This window comes from Tamandua tetradactyla, chromosome 1 (genome assembly GCF_023851605.1).
Source record: "Tamandua tetradactyla isolate mTamTet1 chromosome 1, mTamTet1.pri, whole genome shotgun sequence".
NCBI classification, from domain to species: domain Eukaryota; kingdom Metazoa; phylum Chordata; class Mammalia; order Pilosa; family Myrmecophagidae; genus Tamandua; species Tamandua tetradactyla.
The window spans coordinates 10,031,439-10,048,550 of record NC_135327.1 but is presented as its reverse complement, the minus strand read 5'-3'; the positions used below and the strand labels follow the sequence as shown (position 1 = coordinate 10,048,550).

The window sequence follows — 17,112 nt, the reverse complement described above, 5'->3', positions numbered from 1 at the left end:
CCAGTAAGAGCAAAGGTCCTTAGGGCCAGCACGAAGGGGGCCATAGAGTCAGAAGCAAGGAGGGGCTGGCTGGTGGGGACAGTCAGGGTCCTGGGCTCCCACCACCCTCCACATTGGAAAGAAGCCTTTCCCTGGAATGCCAGCCAGGAGCTCTCCCTGCCAGGGCGCAGCTTACGTCCATCAGAGCTGCATTGATGTAGTTGCTGGATTCTCCATCCACCGAGATGAGGAAGGGCAGGCAGCGGTCCAGGGGCAGGACGTCCATGCTCCGATTCTTATCATGGTTCCGGGGCAGGAGCCCGATGCTGCAGTCCTCGGGCCGGACGCGTGGCGTCACGATGTTGAGGGTCTGGGAGGCACAAGGGCAGAGAGAGAGGCACTGCTCAGGCGGCTGCCCCTGGACAGAGGAGACAGCGACGTCCCTTATCTCCACCCTCTAGCCTGGTCCTCTGGTCCCTTTCCCAGAACTCCTATCTGGGTCTCACTCCTCTTCCATGGTGATGTTTTGTAAAAACCTACTCACTGCATAGCCCCATGGAAATGAGAACCTCTGCCGGGGGTCATGCGACAACCTCCAAGATACTGAAGCTTTGGCAGCAGCATGCCCACACCTGGCTCCAACACAGGCTCCTGCAACCACTGGAGCTAAGCTGTTCAACTCAGACAGTGCTGCATTAAAGCGTGGGCTGGCCAGAAGGTCATATGGTGGGGCCTGGGGGTAGGGAATCCATAGTGAGTGTTAAACAACACTTGACCTGTCTTAGAAAGAGGCATACAGATTTACTAGCACTCCTCTTAGAGAGATAGCTGTTTGAGGATGGAAAGATGCCTGGATAAGCTGCTCAGAATGGCTACGAGACTCTCAGGGGCTAACTTTAGCAGGTCTGGAAAATTGCAGGGCTTGTCTTCTGTAGAACAAGGCTTGTAAGCTTGAGGCCAGAGCTGAACTGGCCCAGCCAACAGAGGAGATACTATATGCAGCCACCATGAATTCTTGCTCAATAAGCGTTCTGTCTCTACTCCAAATGAATAAATAATTTTTGTATGAAGGGGCATGAAGATACTGGCTTGGCTGGGGCATCTGTCCGGGCAAATATGGTCCCAGCCTTTGCCCCTCAAATTCTGTATTCCTGGAGCTTCCCTGCTTCTCCCTGTCTGGTTCTCAGCTCCTGCGGCTCAGGTATGACCCTGGTACTGGCCTTGGGATGATGGGCTGGACTCTGGCTTTGCTCAGTGACTCACCTCAGGTCTCTCAGACCAAAGTTGCTACAACTCTGCCCGTCTAGGCAGGTGTGGCTCTGCCACGCCCGAGCCGTGCTCTAGTAAGGCGCTTCTCAGTTTAATGCACATACAAATCACCCGGACAGCTTGCTAAATTGCAGGTTCTCATTAAGTAGGTCTGGGTGGAACTTAAGATTCTCTACTTCTCACAAGCTCCCAGGTGAAGCCAGTGCTGCTGGTCCCTGGACCACACTTTGAGTAGTGAGGATCTTGGACACTCTCCAACTGTAGAGAAGCCCTGAGGAATCCTGAGTCCCTCCAGAGCTGGAGAAGCATGCAGTTTACACCCTCGTGTACACAGGTGCCTTCATCCACAACCTGGATTAAATAAGACCTCAGTGCAAAAAGTAGTCAATCATAGTTAAACAAACGAGAGCCATCACTGATGACTGATTGGTTCATAGTTGCTCATGGTTGTGCATTTTTTGTTCTAGGATTCATCCTGTAGCTGCCTAGCACGGCAGACACTGAAAATGTGCAGACCCCTCAGTTCTCACAAGGAAAGCCCCCCAAGTGTGCTCGGTGCCACTGAAGTTGGCTGGGACGCAGAACCTGGCATTCGCTCCTACCTGGAATTCATCTTTGATTTGGCTGGAGTTGGTCTGAGGGTCCAGCCTGCTGATGTTGTAGTAGAGGGAGCGGAACTCACACACAGGGATGGCGGTGTTGCCACAGAGGCAAGCTTCCAGGATGGCGTCGTGCACAAACACGTATTGCTCCTGTGAGGTCAGGGAGAAAGAGAACAGGTCCTGGGTTTGAACAATGACCTGGGAGCCCGGTGTCCACATCTAACCGTGTGACTGTGGAGAATGGGTATAAATGATAGTGTAGAATTGTTACCTCCTCTCCTCTAACCCAAAGGCCATGTTTCCATGTTCCATAGTGACTGCCCGAGCTAAGGTGAATTTTTGTTCCTAGGATAAGACTGAATGCCAGAGAAACTGACAAAAAATTGAAAGTAGGGAGAACAGGGCTGCAGGTGCTCTTGGTTCCCTGGCCACATGGTCTCAGCTTTCACCTTTACTTGAGGAAGAATGCTTCCTGCAAATACCTGAGATTCTCCACTGAGGCTTACTTCCTCATCCCAGGAGCATACTTGGGCCTTTTCCAGGGCAAGTCAGCAGAGCCAAAGAGTTAATGCCCCTGGAAGTAGCCTTCAACCAATGGCAGGCGGTGAGTTTGGGGACAAATACCTCGGTTCCCTCTCCCCTTAACGCATATTCCACAGTCTCCCAGAGACTCCCGTCAGGTTTGATTAGAGCTGCAGTTGTTTGCAGGGTCACTCTGGCAGTGTTACCCTGGTTGGTGAGTGGGGGTGTCCATACCTTCTCTTTCCCTCTCACCTCCCCACTCACCAACCAGTGTATCTTAGGATTATCTTCCCAAAAAACCTGCTTGCATTCACTCCTTGTCTCAAAGCCCACTGATAAAACATTTGCCTCCCTCTCGATTCTTTGCACATGCTGTACTCTACTCGTGGCACAGCATGTCCTTGTTCTATGCCTTCAATGTCTCATTCCCTCTGCAAAGTCTCCCATAAATCCACCACGAGTTGTTGCTATTTCTTCTAGGCCTTTGTCCAATGTTTGTTGAGTGACCATTTTTCTGCAGACCTTGGCCCATCTCTCTGTGAAGGGCTTCTCCAGCTGCATCGTGCTCATCTATTTGAATGTCAGGCTCCTCTACCAGCCAGCAAGGACCAAGGTATCTAAGCCCAGGCTGCCTTCTGCTTGCAGGAACCTGTGTACAGAGAAGGCACCCCTTGTGCTTCAGCTCCAGCCTCACCAAGAAGCCTGAAGACTGATCCATGCGAGTTAGCTCAGAGGCTTAGCAGGGCCCTATGTATCAACCTCTAAATGGGGGTATTTGTTGCAGAGCCAGCAGTAACGGGGGGACTTCCCTTTGCAGGGCTGATGGAGGCTGTGCTGATCTGCTCTAGCTCTGACCATCTGGGCATTCATGGTTTCCATTAGAGCCAGGAGATGGGCACATTACAGAGATGACAAACTGAGGCTTAGAGCAGCCGGGTAGGCAGAAAAGCTTCTCAGTGAGCGAGGGTGGTACAGGGGACAGAGTGCAGGCCTTGGGGTCAGATGGACCTGCATGCAAATCGAGTTTCACCACCGGCTGGCTGTGAGCCCCAGGGCACAGTTTCTCAGATTCTTCTTCTGTACAAGGGGGATACTAAACAGCCACCCCAAAAGATGTTGTGAGGAGTGAAAGGAAGACTGTGACGATAAGAGACCTCGAGTTATCGCAGGCATGTCGTGCTTAACAGTAAAAACTAACACTCTCCCATTTCCTTTGGGTCTTGGGCTCTCTGACTAGGCAGGGATGTGCCTGGAGATCTGCCTCACCCTTGAGGGCAGGGCTGTGCCCACCTCTCTCAGAAGCCCCAGTATCTAGCTCAGGGTCTGGCACATCGTAGGTACTGAACCAGTCCTTGGCACCTAGAAATGCCAGTTCTTCCATGTCCCTTTCTTCTCCTTCAACTAAGATAGGAATACTATTCAAAGATCCCTCTCAGTTGCCATTCACCATGTTTGGATGCCTTCAGTGATGAAGAACTCACCACCTTTCATCATTGGTGGAAGTCGCTGCATCATAGACCCTCAGAGTGGCCAGGGCCTTCCTAGTTTCCATAGGTGGTCTCACCACCTTCGACTTCTCCCACTACTCAGGTCTTTTCTGTAGGATGCCCCCACTCATCAGTTTCTGTTCCATGGAGCTTCTCCATGGCCAGGGCTGCAGGTGGCTGGCATCTTGCCACCCCCGACCCCAGCCTACCCAGGACTCACCTCTGTCTGCACTAAGTTGACCCTCTGGGCTCGGAGCTCACGCACGCAGTTGAAGATGTCCACCACCCCTTCGTTCTCAGCCATGTCAAGCATGGTGTCGATGGCAATGAAGCAGCCAGTCCTCCCAGCTCCAGCGCTGGAAGAGAGGAAGTGGTGGGTGTTGGGGCTCTGGGGGCGGGGCAGCCCCAGGGAGGCCCCTGCCACTCAGCCCTGTCCCTCAGGGCACTGTGGAGGGGCAGTCCAACATGGCGGTCATCAGATGGTACTGCCTGAATCCCAACTCTGCCCCAGCTTTCTCCTTTGTAAAATGGCAGAGTAATGCTTGCCTTTGGGAGCCTTGTTTTTATTTCATTTCTCTAACAAACACTTACTCAGCACTTACAGTGTGCCAGACACGAGTCTAAGTGCTTTACAAATGTTACTAGTAGGTTGTTAGGAGGTTTCTCACCCCATTTTATGGGTGAGAAAACAGAAGCACAGACAGTATACCTTGCCCAAGGTCACCAGCTGGTCAGAGGTAATGCTGGGACTTTCTTCCAGGCTGTCTGGCTCTAGAACCTGGGCCCTTAACTGTTTCCTCTCTTAACAATATCTATAGCACATAATGCATGCTTAGACGTTGTTCATGCATGCAGTTTCTTCATCTGATGGATACAGATCACACATGGAATAAAACACTGGACTCTGGAACATTGCAGATGCTTAACAAACATGTCTTTTGTCCCTCCCTCCCTCCCTTCCTACTTGCCTCATTCTCCCTGCCCCCTCTCTTTTTTTCTTTAGCAGAAGTGTTGAAAAATGAAAGCCAAGAAAGAGAAAGAAGAGAGAGAATAGAGAAGAGGAGAGTGAGAAACAGGAACCAGAATCCCCTGAGGGGTCCCAAAGGCAGAGAGTGAATTCTGGTGCCCCCTGTATAAGCGCTGGGTTTGCTCCACCTGGACCTGCTTCCCTGGAATCATCAGTCAGTGAAACAACGACAGCCCTGAGCCCCCCGGCAGGTACCCAGACGCCCGACACAGACTCTGTCTCTGAACACCGGTGGCTTCCTTTAGAGAGAATCACAGACCAAGTGCAAAATAGCAAAAGAACTCGACAGTGCTTCCTGGATCCTGGCCAGCCCTTCCCAGATTAATGCTGGATTCTACAATCATGATACTGAAGTCAGAGACAAATGGAATATTTGCCTTCAAATGCATACAGCTTTGGAAATTGAGGCCAGGCAGACTGTCAAGGAGACACAATTTAGCTGCATTTTCACATCTTGTGTCTCTCACAGAAACAGCCACTATCTAACAATGTGGAAATCAAAGGAAATGCAGAGGATGACCGGTGGAAGAGGAAAGGAAGGCAATACTGGCTAATCACAAAGCAGAGAAAAATGGATCAGTAGGGAAAATCCCCCACCATGATCTGGAAAGCAAATCCAGGGGAACCTATTGGGAATCTTCTGGAAGGCAAACTCATGCCAAGCAGAGTCGTCTTCCATGGGGAAATTTCAGAGTTTGAATTGAGTGGAGCCTGACTCGTATTTGGGTCAGAAAAGACCTCCCGCTTCCACCACCCCCCGAGTGGGACTCAGCAGGCAGGGCCACAGCTCCTCAGGTAGAGTACACGGTATCCACTCTTCCGCCTCTCCCTGAAGTTTCACCCTCAACACATTTTAGGGGAAAGAACTAGCCTGAGTTGACTTTGAATCTTGGCTGCACACCAGTGTGCAGGTTTGGCCTCTGTGAGTGTGCCTTCTCCCACGTGCAACTTGCCCCAGTCTCAGGGTCCTCACTAGAAGTGAGCTGTGCTCATACTCGGTTGCATACTAAGCACGTGACATTTGGGGTCAGACTTTTCTGGGATTGAATCCTGGTTCTACCACTTACTGGCTGTGCTTGTTCTTTCTGGATTTCAATATCCTCGTCCATAAAATGAGGTTGATAATGAATAGGCCTACCTGGTAGCCCTAATGGCACGACACATGTAAATTGCGTGAAATTATGCTTTAAAATAATGCTTTTAAACTCCTTAGCCAGATGCCTGGTGAGGGAGCAAATTCTCAATAAAGTGTTGCTGCTTATATTCAGCAAACATTTCTTGAGCACCTACTATCTGCTGGATGCTGGGATTGGGATGGGATATGAAGCTGAGTAAGTTGTCATGAAATTCAAGGTAGAGGGCACAGGCGGATGCTGTAGAGGATATAGGCAAGATGCTTTGAGGGCTCAAGAGGTGTGACAAGGTCTATCTCCTAATCCTCAATTGGCCCATCTGTGAAATGGGGGCTCTAATTCTCACCTCATCGTGTAGGGAAGATAAGTGTGATGCTGTTTGAGCTGGGCTGGCTCTGAGATGCCCACAGTTACCCACTCTCTCCTGTTCCCTTGACTGCAGGGAGTAGGACAACTGGAGGGTCTGCAGCGGTGGGCTGGGCCCAAGGTCAGGCTGGAAAGAAGAGGCATCAGGAAGGAGGGAGCCCAAAGGCCAGCCGGTCTTCAGGTCTGGATTGTCTGCCCCTCCCCCAATTCTTCCTGTCCTTCAGAGGACGCCGTCTCCATTTAGGAGGATGCGGAGATGTGCGGCTCATCCCCACTGCCACTTTCTAGGTCAGAGCTGGAAACCTCTCTTCTCTATAATGAGGGGAAGCCTGATGCTGCCCATTTACTCTCCACTAAGGACCCTGCAGGCCAGCAATTGATTTTTAAAACAACAGAAATGAGGAGAAGCACGTTTGGACGCAGGCACCCTGCGGCCGGGTCACAGAGCTGAGGGATGGAGTCTGGAGAAAGGCAGATTAAATATCCCATTTTATATCCCTGTGACCCTGATGGAGTGTTTACCTTATCAGCATCTCCGTTTTCTTATCTGTAAAATGGGAACAGTTATAATGCCCACAAGTGAAGGACATAAGGTTGGCAAAGTACATATGGTAGATGTAAGCAGACGCCTCGGGCCTGGCTCATGTCCCCTGAGCCTTTACTGTTTCAGAACGATCGTGTCTGCTCTACCATTACTGCTTCTGCTGCTATTTAGAGCTTGGGACCAGACCCCCTCAGAAAGGGCTGGAAACGGGGCCTATATGCCTGGGACCCTTGAAGGCAGAGATTAAAGGCTATTGGAGAACACAGCACCTCCTCACCGAGAGAGCAGAGCTGCAAAAAACGCGCTTTGGTGGAGGGGAGGGGCCTTGACTTACCTGCAGTGGACAACGATGGGCCCCGCCTCTGGGGGGTTGAGGAACTTGACCTGGCGGACAAAGCCCAGGAGGCCGGTGGCATAGCAGGGGACCCCGTGATCAGGCCAGCTGGTGAAGTGGAAGAGGCGGAGCTCTCGGATCTCGTGGTAGCCTTTCTGAGGAGAGAACGGGCCTCTGTTCCTCCATCTGCTCCCCCACATCCTCAGCCTCCCCTCACCCATGGGGAGCTGCAGCTGTGCCCCCAGAAACCAGTCCCCCCGCTGTCCAGGGAGGACAAGGTCCCCTTGGGGTTGATGGGTGTTACAGGGCTGAGAGAGCATGCGACTGGAGAGGGGAATTAGATAAAGTGAAACAGATCACTCTTCTGCGGGACTTCTCAGAGCCTTTAGTGGATCCCCAAGAGGTGTAGGTAACACCCACAGTGTTTCCCAAACACATCTGGCTAGAGAGCCCTTTTTTGACAAGCGGTCCATGAGATCTGCATTCAGCAGAACAAGCTAGGAGAAATGTGGGCCTTAAAATCAAGTTCAAATTGTAGACAGAGGGGTATGTAGCCTTTTGGTGCCCGAGATCTGGTGCCCTCTGGTTTTTCAGACCTGTCTATGATAGTCCTCATGGCTTCTAAACTTAAAAAGGAGCAGAACTTTTAATCAATTACATTCTTGCGAAGAATTCTAAGATGTGGAACAAATGGTGGCAGAGCTCTGACTGGCACCGCTCCCTTTCACCAGCCCTCAGAGTCACACACATGGCCAGCCAAAGTGTGTCTCCTGGACTGTCCCATGGCTGGCTTACCCCGCCAGGCCTTTGCTTGCACAGTTCATTGATGTACTTTTTAATCCTTACCAGTCTGCTGAAGATACGTAGAGAGCACGGAACAGGAGGAATCTGTCCATTCCTCCAGTTAAAATATATTCCTTGAGAGTTGCCTGGGTCCAGCCTTGTGCTAGGTGCTAGGAAGGTGGACAGAAAAGCCACAGCCCCTGTCCCTGGAACACCTCATGGGCTAGTGGGGGAAGTAGATAATTTGACTAAAGTGCATGAGGGAGTATCAGGTAACACGACCTGGGGAAAGGAGAAATCAGAGAAGGCTTCCTAGAGGAGGTGATACCTGATTTGGGTCTTGTAACATATCAGTAGTGAAAATAATAACTACCATTTATTAAGTATTTATTATGTGCCAGCCATTCTTCTGAACACTTGAATGTATCATTCATTTAATTCTCATATTACTATCTCTATTTCATGGTTGAGACTTGGAGAGGCTAATGTGCCCAAGGTCACACAGCTAGTAGGGTATGAAGCTGCAGTTTGAACCCTGACTTTCTGGCTTCACAGTCTGCATCCCTACCCTTTGCAATATACTGCTTTGTATTAACCAGATGATGAAACAGAGGGGCTCCTAGGTGGGGGGCAGCAGGGACAAAGGCATGGGGGCAGGAATTAGCACGCTGTGTGCAGAGAATCAATCACTCTAGAGGAAAGTGGGAGACAGGCAATGGCAGGCAAGGGGACTGGGGTGTGGGGCAAAAGATGGGTGCTGGGCCCTGGGAGGCCATGGGGCCTCCATTAAGGATCTTGGGCTTGACCTCATTAGCACCGGGAAGTCTAGACAGCTTGCACAGATGGTTTCACAGAAGGATGAGCGCATCATTGGACTTGCATTTTGGAGGGATTATGCCACCTGCCATCTGCAAGACGGACTGGGGAAGGTGCTGGGGGGTTGTCGCCCGCCCAGATCCCCTTTCCTGGGTTGGTGCAACCAGCCCCAGCTACTCTGATTGGTGGCCACAAACAGCTACCAGTTACCCCCTTCTACAGAGAACTGCCCTCTGCTGAGGGGAGCCACTTCATTTGGGGGCAGCTGCCATGCATGATTGACATGGGAGGGGGGCGACCAACTGCTCTGGTTTGCCCGGGACTGAGGGGGTTCCCAGAACCCAGGACATTCAGGGTCAAAACCTGGACTGTCCTGGCAAACCAATGGGGGTACAGAAGGCCCTCTTGCCTCGGGGTGGTACCGACTCTGCTGCAGAGCTTCCCGTGGGGTCTTGCTGGCGCAGGTCTCCAGCTGAACCCACAGCCTTGCTCACCTCCTTCTCCTGCCCTGTCCTGCCTCCCTCAGCCTTGCTCCCGAGAGCACCGCCCACATACCATCAAGTGCACCCAAATCCCTGCCTCAGGCTCTGCTTCTAGGGAACCCAGACTAAGCCCGGAGCAAGGCAAGAGTCCGCGAGCCCTGTTGGGAGGCTGCTGCAGAAGTCCAGGCAGAGACCTGGCGTAAGGCCAAGATGGGCGAGATGGAGAGGGAGAGGAGACAGTTTCCAGAACACTTGGATCTCATTTTTTCACTCCATCCTCCAAGTCAACCCAGTCCTGGGAAGGCTTGTTAGGGCAGCATCCCTTGGGCTGTAACTATTTTTCAAGGATCCTCTCTTTCTGATGGGACTGTGCTTTCTTCCAGGGCAGACAACTTGTGCCAGTCTGATTTGTGGTGGACCCCAGAAAAGCCATATCCTTTAATCCCATTCAATATTGCTGGGCGGGAGCTCTTTGATTGTTCTCATGGAGATGTGACTCTCCCAATTATGGGTGGTAACTGTTGATTAGGTGGTTTCCACGGAGATGTGTCTCCACCCGTTCAAGGTGGGGTTGCTTCCTGGAGCCCTTTTAGAGGGAACCATTTTGGAAAAATCTCAAGAGCCATGAGAGTCACAAGAACCCAGGTAGCCAGAGGCCTTTGGAGATAAAGAAGGAAAATGTCCCCAGGGGAGCTTCATGAAACGAGAACTCTGGATAGAAAGCAAGCAGATGTCACTGTGTTCAGTATGCGCCCTCCCAGCTGAGAGAGAGAAACCCCAAACTTTCTCAGCCTTCCTTGAGTGAAGGTGACTTCTTGTTGGTACCTTAATTTGGACATTTTAACAGCCTTAGAACATGTAAACTTGAACTTAATACATTCTCCTTTTAAAAGCCATTCCATTTCTGGTATATTGCATTCCAGCAGCTTGTAAACTAAAACACAACTCTTTCTATTTATTTCTGGAGCACCGGCTCAGCAACTGAGCTTGTAACCTAAAAAGCCTGTGCACTGTGGCGATGCTGGCTGAGTCAGGTTAATCCTCGGAGGCTGCTGGGGTCTTCTAGGGCAGCTCCCTAGGGGTATTACCTTCCTGGTGATTGTTTAAAAGAAAAACAAGACCAACCGACAACACCTCGATGTGCTGTGCTGGCCGCGATTCTCTGAGCTTTCCCAACTTGAGGTCTGAGACCCACGATGCACCACCGTGTTAATGGATACTCAAGTGTGCGGCAGCTATGGTTGGGGTCCATCAGACCCTCTTCCCTGGGCTGGTGCAACCAGGCCCCAGATGCCGGGTGTCTGGACTGCTGGTGACTCCAGAAGAAGGGCCCTCAGCTGCCAGGAGCTGGAGGGTTCCCCTAGTCCTGGGGGTGGAACACACAGGGGCCACAGCCCTCTCTGGCTTCTTTGCCTCAAAGGGTGGTGGACACCTCCACCGCATCAATGCTCCAGAGGCCCCTACAGGTTGGGGCTGGCTAGAACGTACCTGACACCTGCCCTTGCTCACTCTCTCTGCTTCTCTTGCGTCCTCCCTCCTGAGCAAGTTCTTCCTGAGAGCAGCTCCTCATACATCACTCACGTGCACCCGAACCCTTGCCTCAGGCTCTGCTTCTGAGGGACCTGGCCTAAGACACGCCCACGTCCCTGATGGCCCCGGCAGGTCAGCAGCACCCTGCTGTCTTCCCCCCTCTTGTGGAGGCAGCCCACCTGCCTCCTGACCTCTTCACTCGCATTGGAGGTGCAGGCCTTCGGGAGCATGGGGGCTGGGGTGAGGGGCCGGGGGCCAGCGGCAGGTCCCGCCCCACAGGCCTGCATGCGCACCAGTCTATGCAGCAGCCTGCGGTGGCCCTGCCACCGACCTACGGACCAGAGCGCACGGTCTCAAAGCGCCGGCGTCCCCAGAGCTTTTGCATCCTCGCGCTGTGGACCCCTCGCTCTACTAATTTGGTGCTTTTAGAAAACAGCAGCCACGGTGGGGTAGGAGGGGCAATGGCTTGAAGCTGGGGACCAAGGTGTGAATCCTGGTTCTACCATCTTCTGACTGGGTGACATTGGACAAATGACCTAAAGCCTGTGTGCCTGTAAAGTGTGGTTAATAATGCCCGACTCCTGGGGTTATTGGGAGGCTTAAAGAAGTTAATTTATGCAAGCACTTCAAATAGCATTTAGTTTAGTAAGTGCTCAATAAATGTTAGCCATCATTATAATAATAACTATATGATAATGACTGTATAATTAAATTATAAATATAATAATCATTATGATTTGCAATCTCCCTTTGGTTCATCAGGCTCCCACCACCGTCTTCCTTTTAATGTTTAGACTAGTATTTCCCCATCTCAGATCATTGGCATTTGGGCTGGATAATTCTTTGTGTGGGGACTGGCCTGTGCATTGTAGGATGTGTAGCAGCATCCCTGGCCATTTCCCACGAGAAGTCAGTAGCATCGCCCATCTCCTAGCTGAGACCATCAAAAATATCTCCAGACATTGCCCAAAGTCCCCTGGGGGACAAAACTGCCCCTAGTGGGAAACCACTGGCCTTCAACATTTTGAGATCTTTTCCTCCTCCGAGACTTTTGTCTGTTCATTTCCCTCCACCTGTGATAGCATCCCCTGCCCCTACCTGTCCCCTTCCATCAGCTGTTACCCTCCCATCCTTCATTCTCTGCCTAAATGCCTCCTCCTCGGGGCAGGGTGGGGGGGTGGGCATCCTCTCTGACCACCTCATCTGCAGGTTGATTTCTCTCTCCACCCCTCGCATGGTTCTTTCCTGATGTTTACCCCAGTATGTGATGACCTCATTTATTTCTCTGTTGACTCCTGTTTTCCCTCCCACTAGATGTGTGATCCGCTGAAGCAGGGCCCGCGTCTGACTCGCTGATCCAGCCTGGTGCCCAGCACAGGGCCGGGCAGGGGGCAGGCCCTCGGGACCACGTGCTGCCCGTGAGTGAACCAGCCGGCCGGCCGGCCAGGCTGCACGGCCAGGAGAAGCTTACCTTCTGCACCGTGAAGGTGCGAATGACGTATTCTGCCAGGGGTTCTGTTTCGATCAGGGTGACTTTAATGTCTCCGTAGACCTCAGTGTCATCTGGCCAGTACCGCACACATTTCACCTGTGGCCACGTGAGAGAGAGAGAAAGGATGGAGACAGGGGCATGTGAGCGAAGCTGGTGGCTGGGTAGGAGCAGCTACCTCAACTGGACTTCCCGTTCAAACACACCCAAGGGCGAGTTTGGTGGAATTTCAGTCCAAGGGGGCCTCAGTCCACCAGCGATCAGCAGACCGAATGGGGTCCAGCTCACTCCCTAGAGGAGCTGGAGATTTTGGAAATAATAGCGGTACCTTCTTTTGCCAAGCTCCTTATAATGTTCAAATCCCTTATCACACTAAGTGATCAAAGAGAGCTATGTGAAACAGGCATGTATTATTATCCCCATTTTACAGATGAAAATAATAGTCAAGTTTAGAGGTTTGGTGACTGGTGCAAGGTCATATGGCCAGTTTTCTACCTTTGGCTGGGTCCTCTTTTTGCTCTATCAGGCAAGGGCAGCCAACTCTTATCAGCTGAGCAGAGATCAGAATAAGACTGGAAACAGTGAGGAGGTGAAAGCAGAAGGGGTTGGGAAAGGGACATTATTAGTAAGAGGAGGTAATTGGGGGCTGGAAGAAGAAAGGCTCTCATTTGGGAAAAGGAAGGAAGGTGCTGGGCTCAAAGGGATGGCTCTGCATCTCCTCTCTGCCCCTGCCAGTCAGTGCAGATACTCGGGACAAGCCATGCCCACATTGGACTCTAGGTCACTCTCCGCAGGAGGGAAAAGAGATCGTTTTCCCCTTAAAAGAACAAAAGCATTACCATTCCGGGGGACGCCGCGCGGCCTAGAGTGGCATTTCCCACAGTGTGTTCCGCTGGGTGCTAATAGGTGTTAGGTAAAAACAAGAAACAAAACAAACAGAAAAGGTTTTGCGGTCAAATGAGTTTGGGAAATGCTGGATTAAACAACGTTCAACAGGCCGCCTTGCTATAGGACTCCTCAGCTCCTTGAATGTGCTAATGCTAATGTGTTTTCCAACTCTCCCAAAGGGGCGCAGAGGATACAGCATTTCCCAAACGTATTTAACCATGGAACCCTCTTCTCACTAAGGACCCTGCAGGCTAGCATCCCATGGAACCCACTTAGGGAAATACTGACTCCTGTGCAATGAACTTTGTGGTCAAATGGATTCAAGGCCTGGCTCTAACACTCAGTAACCGTGCAGCTTCCTGAAAGTGATGAAACAAACCTCTCTGAGCCTCGGTTTCCTATCACTAATGATAACTAACACCTGTTGACTGATGCCCTATTTCAAGCACTGTTCTAAGAACACTTTGCATGTATTGTTTTAATTACCTGTCATCACCATCCTATATAGTAGATGTTATCTTAGCCCGATTTTACAGATGAGGAATCTGAAGCTCAAAGAGGCTAAGAAAATTGTCTAAGGTCAACTGTTAGTAAGTGAGGGAGCCAGGATGTAAACTCAGGCCATCTCAATAATTACCAGGAAAATTACCTTGCGCGATTGAGATAAAATGAGTCAAAGCCCAGTATGCGTTTGGCACTGTGCCTGGCTCACGGAAGGGATTCACTGAGAGATTGTCCCCTTGTCCCCTCCCCACATCCAATTTGGATTCAGTCTATCCATCCAGGGAATCAGTCTCCAATGCAGGTCATTTGTAGGAAAGGCTGAAATTTGTCTTTGAATTCTCGAATTCTGGGATGGCCTTTTTTACTCATGGTAGCTGCTGCGCCCTAGGCCAAGCCAGAGCCCCTGGGGAGCAGTGCTGAGTGGAGAGGCCACAAGCTCTGCAATAAATGTCAAGGGTCAGAGGTCATGCCAGGTTCTGGCCAAGTGGCTTCAGGGAAGTCGCTCCACCCCTCTGTGTCTGCTTCCTCATCTCTAAAACTGGGGAATGGACTCAAGAAGAATGGACTCAATGATTTTCTCCTGGCCCTATCTTTTAGGCCTTGTCCATCCACCTTTACTGGATTATGACAGGCCATTTAGATTCTCACTTTATCCTCTACATGGAGGCTGAGACTCTTTTTCTTATGGATTATCTGGTTCTTACCAAGACAAAAAGTTACATACCCACTTTTTTACTTAGCTCATATAATTAGTAGAGAGGGTCTCTTAATTCTAGGCAATTCTGCACACTGCCTTCAAACCCAGCATCCCAACCCACCCACAATGACACGGCTTCCAGGCAGGGAAAAGCAAGCTAGGAACAGCAGTCCTATTTCTAACTCCTAGGAATAGCTATGGACGCCATAGGAAAGAGTCTCCATAGAGAAGAGAGGGAGATTGAGCCCTGAGCCCTAATGAATATCAACATTTAGAGGTCAAGGATGGAAGAGAGACCAGCAAAGGGTCAAATGCTGGTAGAGGTTGAGGAAGATGAGAACAGAGACGTGGCCATTGGATTTGCCAACAGGAGGGATTGTAGCGATATCGACAATATCACTACTGGTGAAATGAAGGGAGCAGCGAGGCGGGCGTGGGGAGAAACAATGGGAATGGAGACTTCGAGCCTGTGTGGGAGGGCTTTAAAGTTTAGCAGAAAAATGGGGACTTGAGAGTACTTTCTGTTCTCCCGTTTTGGCTTTTTAAGATGGAATGTACTCAGTACGTTTGTGCACCGATGGGGAGCTCTAGCAATGCGGAAGAGATTTGTTTTTCAAGGGAGAGGGGGTAAATGAGAAAATTCTCGAGCACGATATGTGAGACACATCACTGGGCTTGCGTTTGTAAGGGCAGAGACAGTCCTTCCTTTGCATTAGGTTAAGCCTTAAGAAACTGTCAATATTTGACCATTTTTGGTCAACAAAAACAGCAGTTTCATGTGGTCCAACCTGAGAGCAGGGGAAGAATAACAACCTATGATAACAGGTCAGAGATACAAGCAGGACTGGGCCGGGGGGGAGATGGAAGCATTCCATCTCAGGGCTTTCACTTCCTTAAAATATATGAGATGACATCATCAACGAAGAGTGAGGGTGGAGAAAGAGATGAGGGGGATCGGAAAGGAAAGGACATCCCCTGAATGTCAAACAGGAATGATGGTGACTTCCTGATAGGTTGCGATGAGGCTGAAATATTGACTGGGAGGCACTTAGCACGATGCATGGAACAGAGAAGATGCTGAACAGCACAGCTCCACCAACCTCCACCTCTGTAACTGCAGGAGAGGCTTACCCTGCCCACTTCTACGAGGTTCGTGACCATGACGATGCTGGCTGAGTTCTCCTGCCAAATCATTCTCCAAAAGTCCTTCACCGTCTCCTGCATTGGACCTGCCAAAAGAAAAAGTCTTAGGGGCAGAGGCTGCATGTGCAAGGAAGCAATCAAGAAAACTTTTCTTCCTGGTTAGTCAAGGCTCCACGTAGAGAGTGAGGCCAGGAGAGATCCCGGTTGGCTGCAATGAGAGGGCTCAATGGACATTTTGAAGACTGGACTCTGGAATTTCAGTGAGAGACAAGAAGGATACTGGGATTGGGAGGGAGGAGGGGCAGAATTCTTACAGGCATGGTATTTTTCATAGCTGCCTAATAATCTATAATATGGAGGCACCATACTTTAATCAATCTCTCAAGCGTTGGGAACCTTAGATTGTTTTCACATTTTTCTATTATAAGCAAGACTGTGAATAATATCTTTACAGGTATATCATTGTCCATATTTATAATTATCCAAGGACTTTCTTCCTGGAAGGGCTTGAAAGGTCTGATTCTATTTAAGTCTTCTGATAACGTATTGCCAAATTCCTTTCTGGGGCACGTGCCATCCAGGAGATTTGGTCCTTATCAGCTACCTGAGCTGCAGCCCTGGAGGGGGCTGCTGTTGGAGCACGCCTCAGATGCATGGTTTTGGTCTTCTCTGCCTGGGCCCTCTCTCTCCTGCCTTTTTCTTAGTGTTACCTCCTTCCCTGCCAAACAGCCCTTCCACTCTGTGACTTTGTAGCTCATGGAAGATCATTCCTCTCCTCCAGTGAAGAGTTAGGAACCTTGCGTGTAAAAGGAGAGTTGGGGTAACAGGTTCAGGGGAGAGGGCAACAAGGCTTGAGGCTGTCATTTCCCAGAGAGCCTTCTTCCCTGGAGCCCTTGAGATGCCTCCGAGGACTGGGTGGAGGGAGGACACGTACCTTGAGTTGCGATGTAGTGCCGCGGCCGGTGGTATCCCTGGATAAGGGGAGAAAAGCACAGTAAAGGGCCTGGCCTCAAAGCTTACCATCAGCATGTGCATCTTAATCACTCTCTCCAAGTTTTGGTTTTTACCATGGGAATCGCATTAGGTATTTCCCAGAGCAGTGTCAAAGATTAACTAAGAAAATGCATGTCAAGTGCTGAGAAACTCACTAAATGTTCACTGTTATTAATCATCGTTACTTGTGAGATTGCCAAGCAGACTTGCCTTGGGAACTGGGAGCAAAAATATGGCGGGTAGCTCTGCAAATGTGCCCGAAAAGGGGTGGAGAAGGAGCATTTCTGGTTTGTGGGAGAGGGAAGTGAAAGGTCTTTCCTGAGCCACTATTCTATGTGCAACACTGGGCAAGGCCCTGCATTGTTGGCTTCTTGCATTAGTAACAAAGAGGAAAAGAAGATTGGAAAGGATGTGACGTTGCTTTCCCATGCTTTGTTCAGCAGAGAGGACCAGAGGTGTGACCCAGGGACCACAGAGTCACTTTCTGATTCACAGACCGGTTTCTGATTTCCTTGTACATTTCG

General features: G+C 50.5%; 1 protein-coding gene across 10 annotated transcripts in view; it reads right to left on the bottom strand.

The window, feature by feature from the left end:
• Positions 1-17,112, bottom strand: part of PTPRT (protein tyrosine phosphatase receptor type T) — a 1,205,819-nt gene that overhangs the window by 28,991 nt on the left and 1,159,716 nt on the right. For 6 of the 10 annotated variants that reach the window (XM_077168216.1, XM_077168229.1, XM_077168210.1 and 3 more), the window contains 8 exons: positions 16,530-16,566; positions 15,584-15,681; positions 13,203-13,262; positions 12,346-12,462; positions 7,264-7,418; positions 4,080-4,215; positions 1,851-2,000; positions 176-349 (listed from right to left, as the gene is read on the bottom strand). In XM_077168216.1, coding sequence (XP_077024331.1) covers positions 176-349; positions 1,851-2,000; positions 4,080-4,215; positions 7,264-7,418; positions 12,346-12,462; positions 13,203-13,262; positions 15,584-15,681; positions 16,530-16,566 — 927 coding nt within the window. The remainder of the gene's footprint in view (positions 1-175; positions 350-1,850; positions 2,001-4,079; positions 4,216-7,263; positions 7,419-12,345; positions 12,463-13,202; positions 13,263-15,583; positions 15,682-16,529; positions 16,567-17,112) is intronic. The other 4 variants (XM_077168218.1, XM_077168222.1, XM_077168225.1 and 1 more) reach the window with 1 other exon arrangement.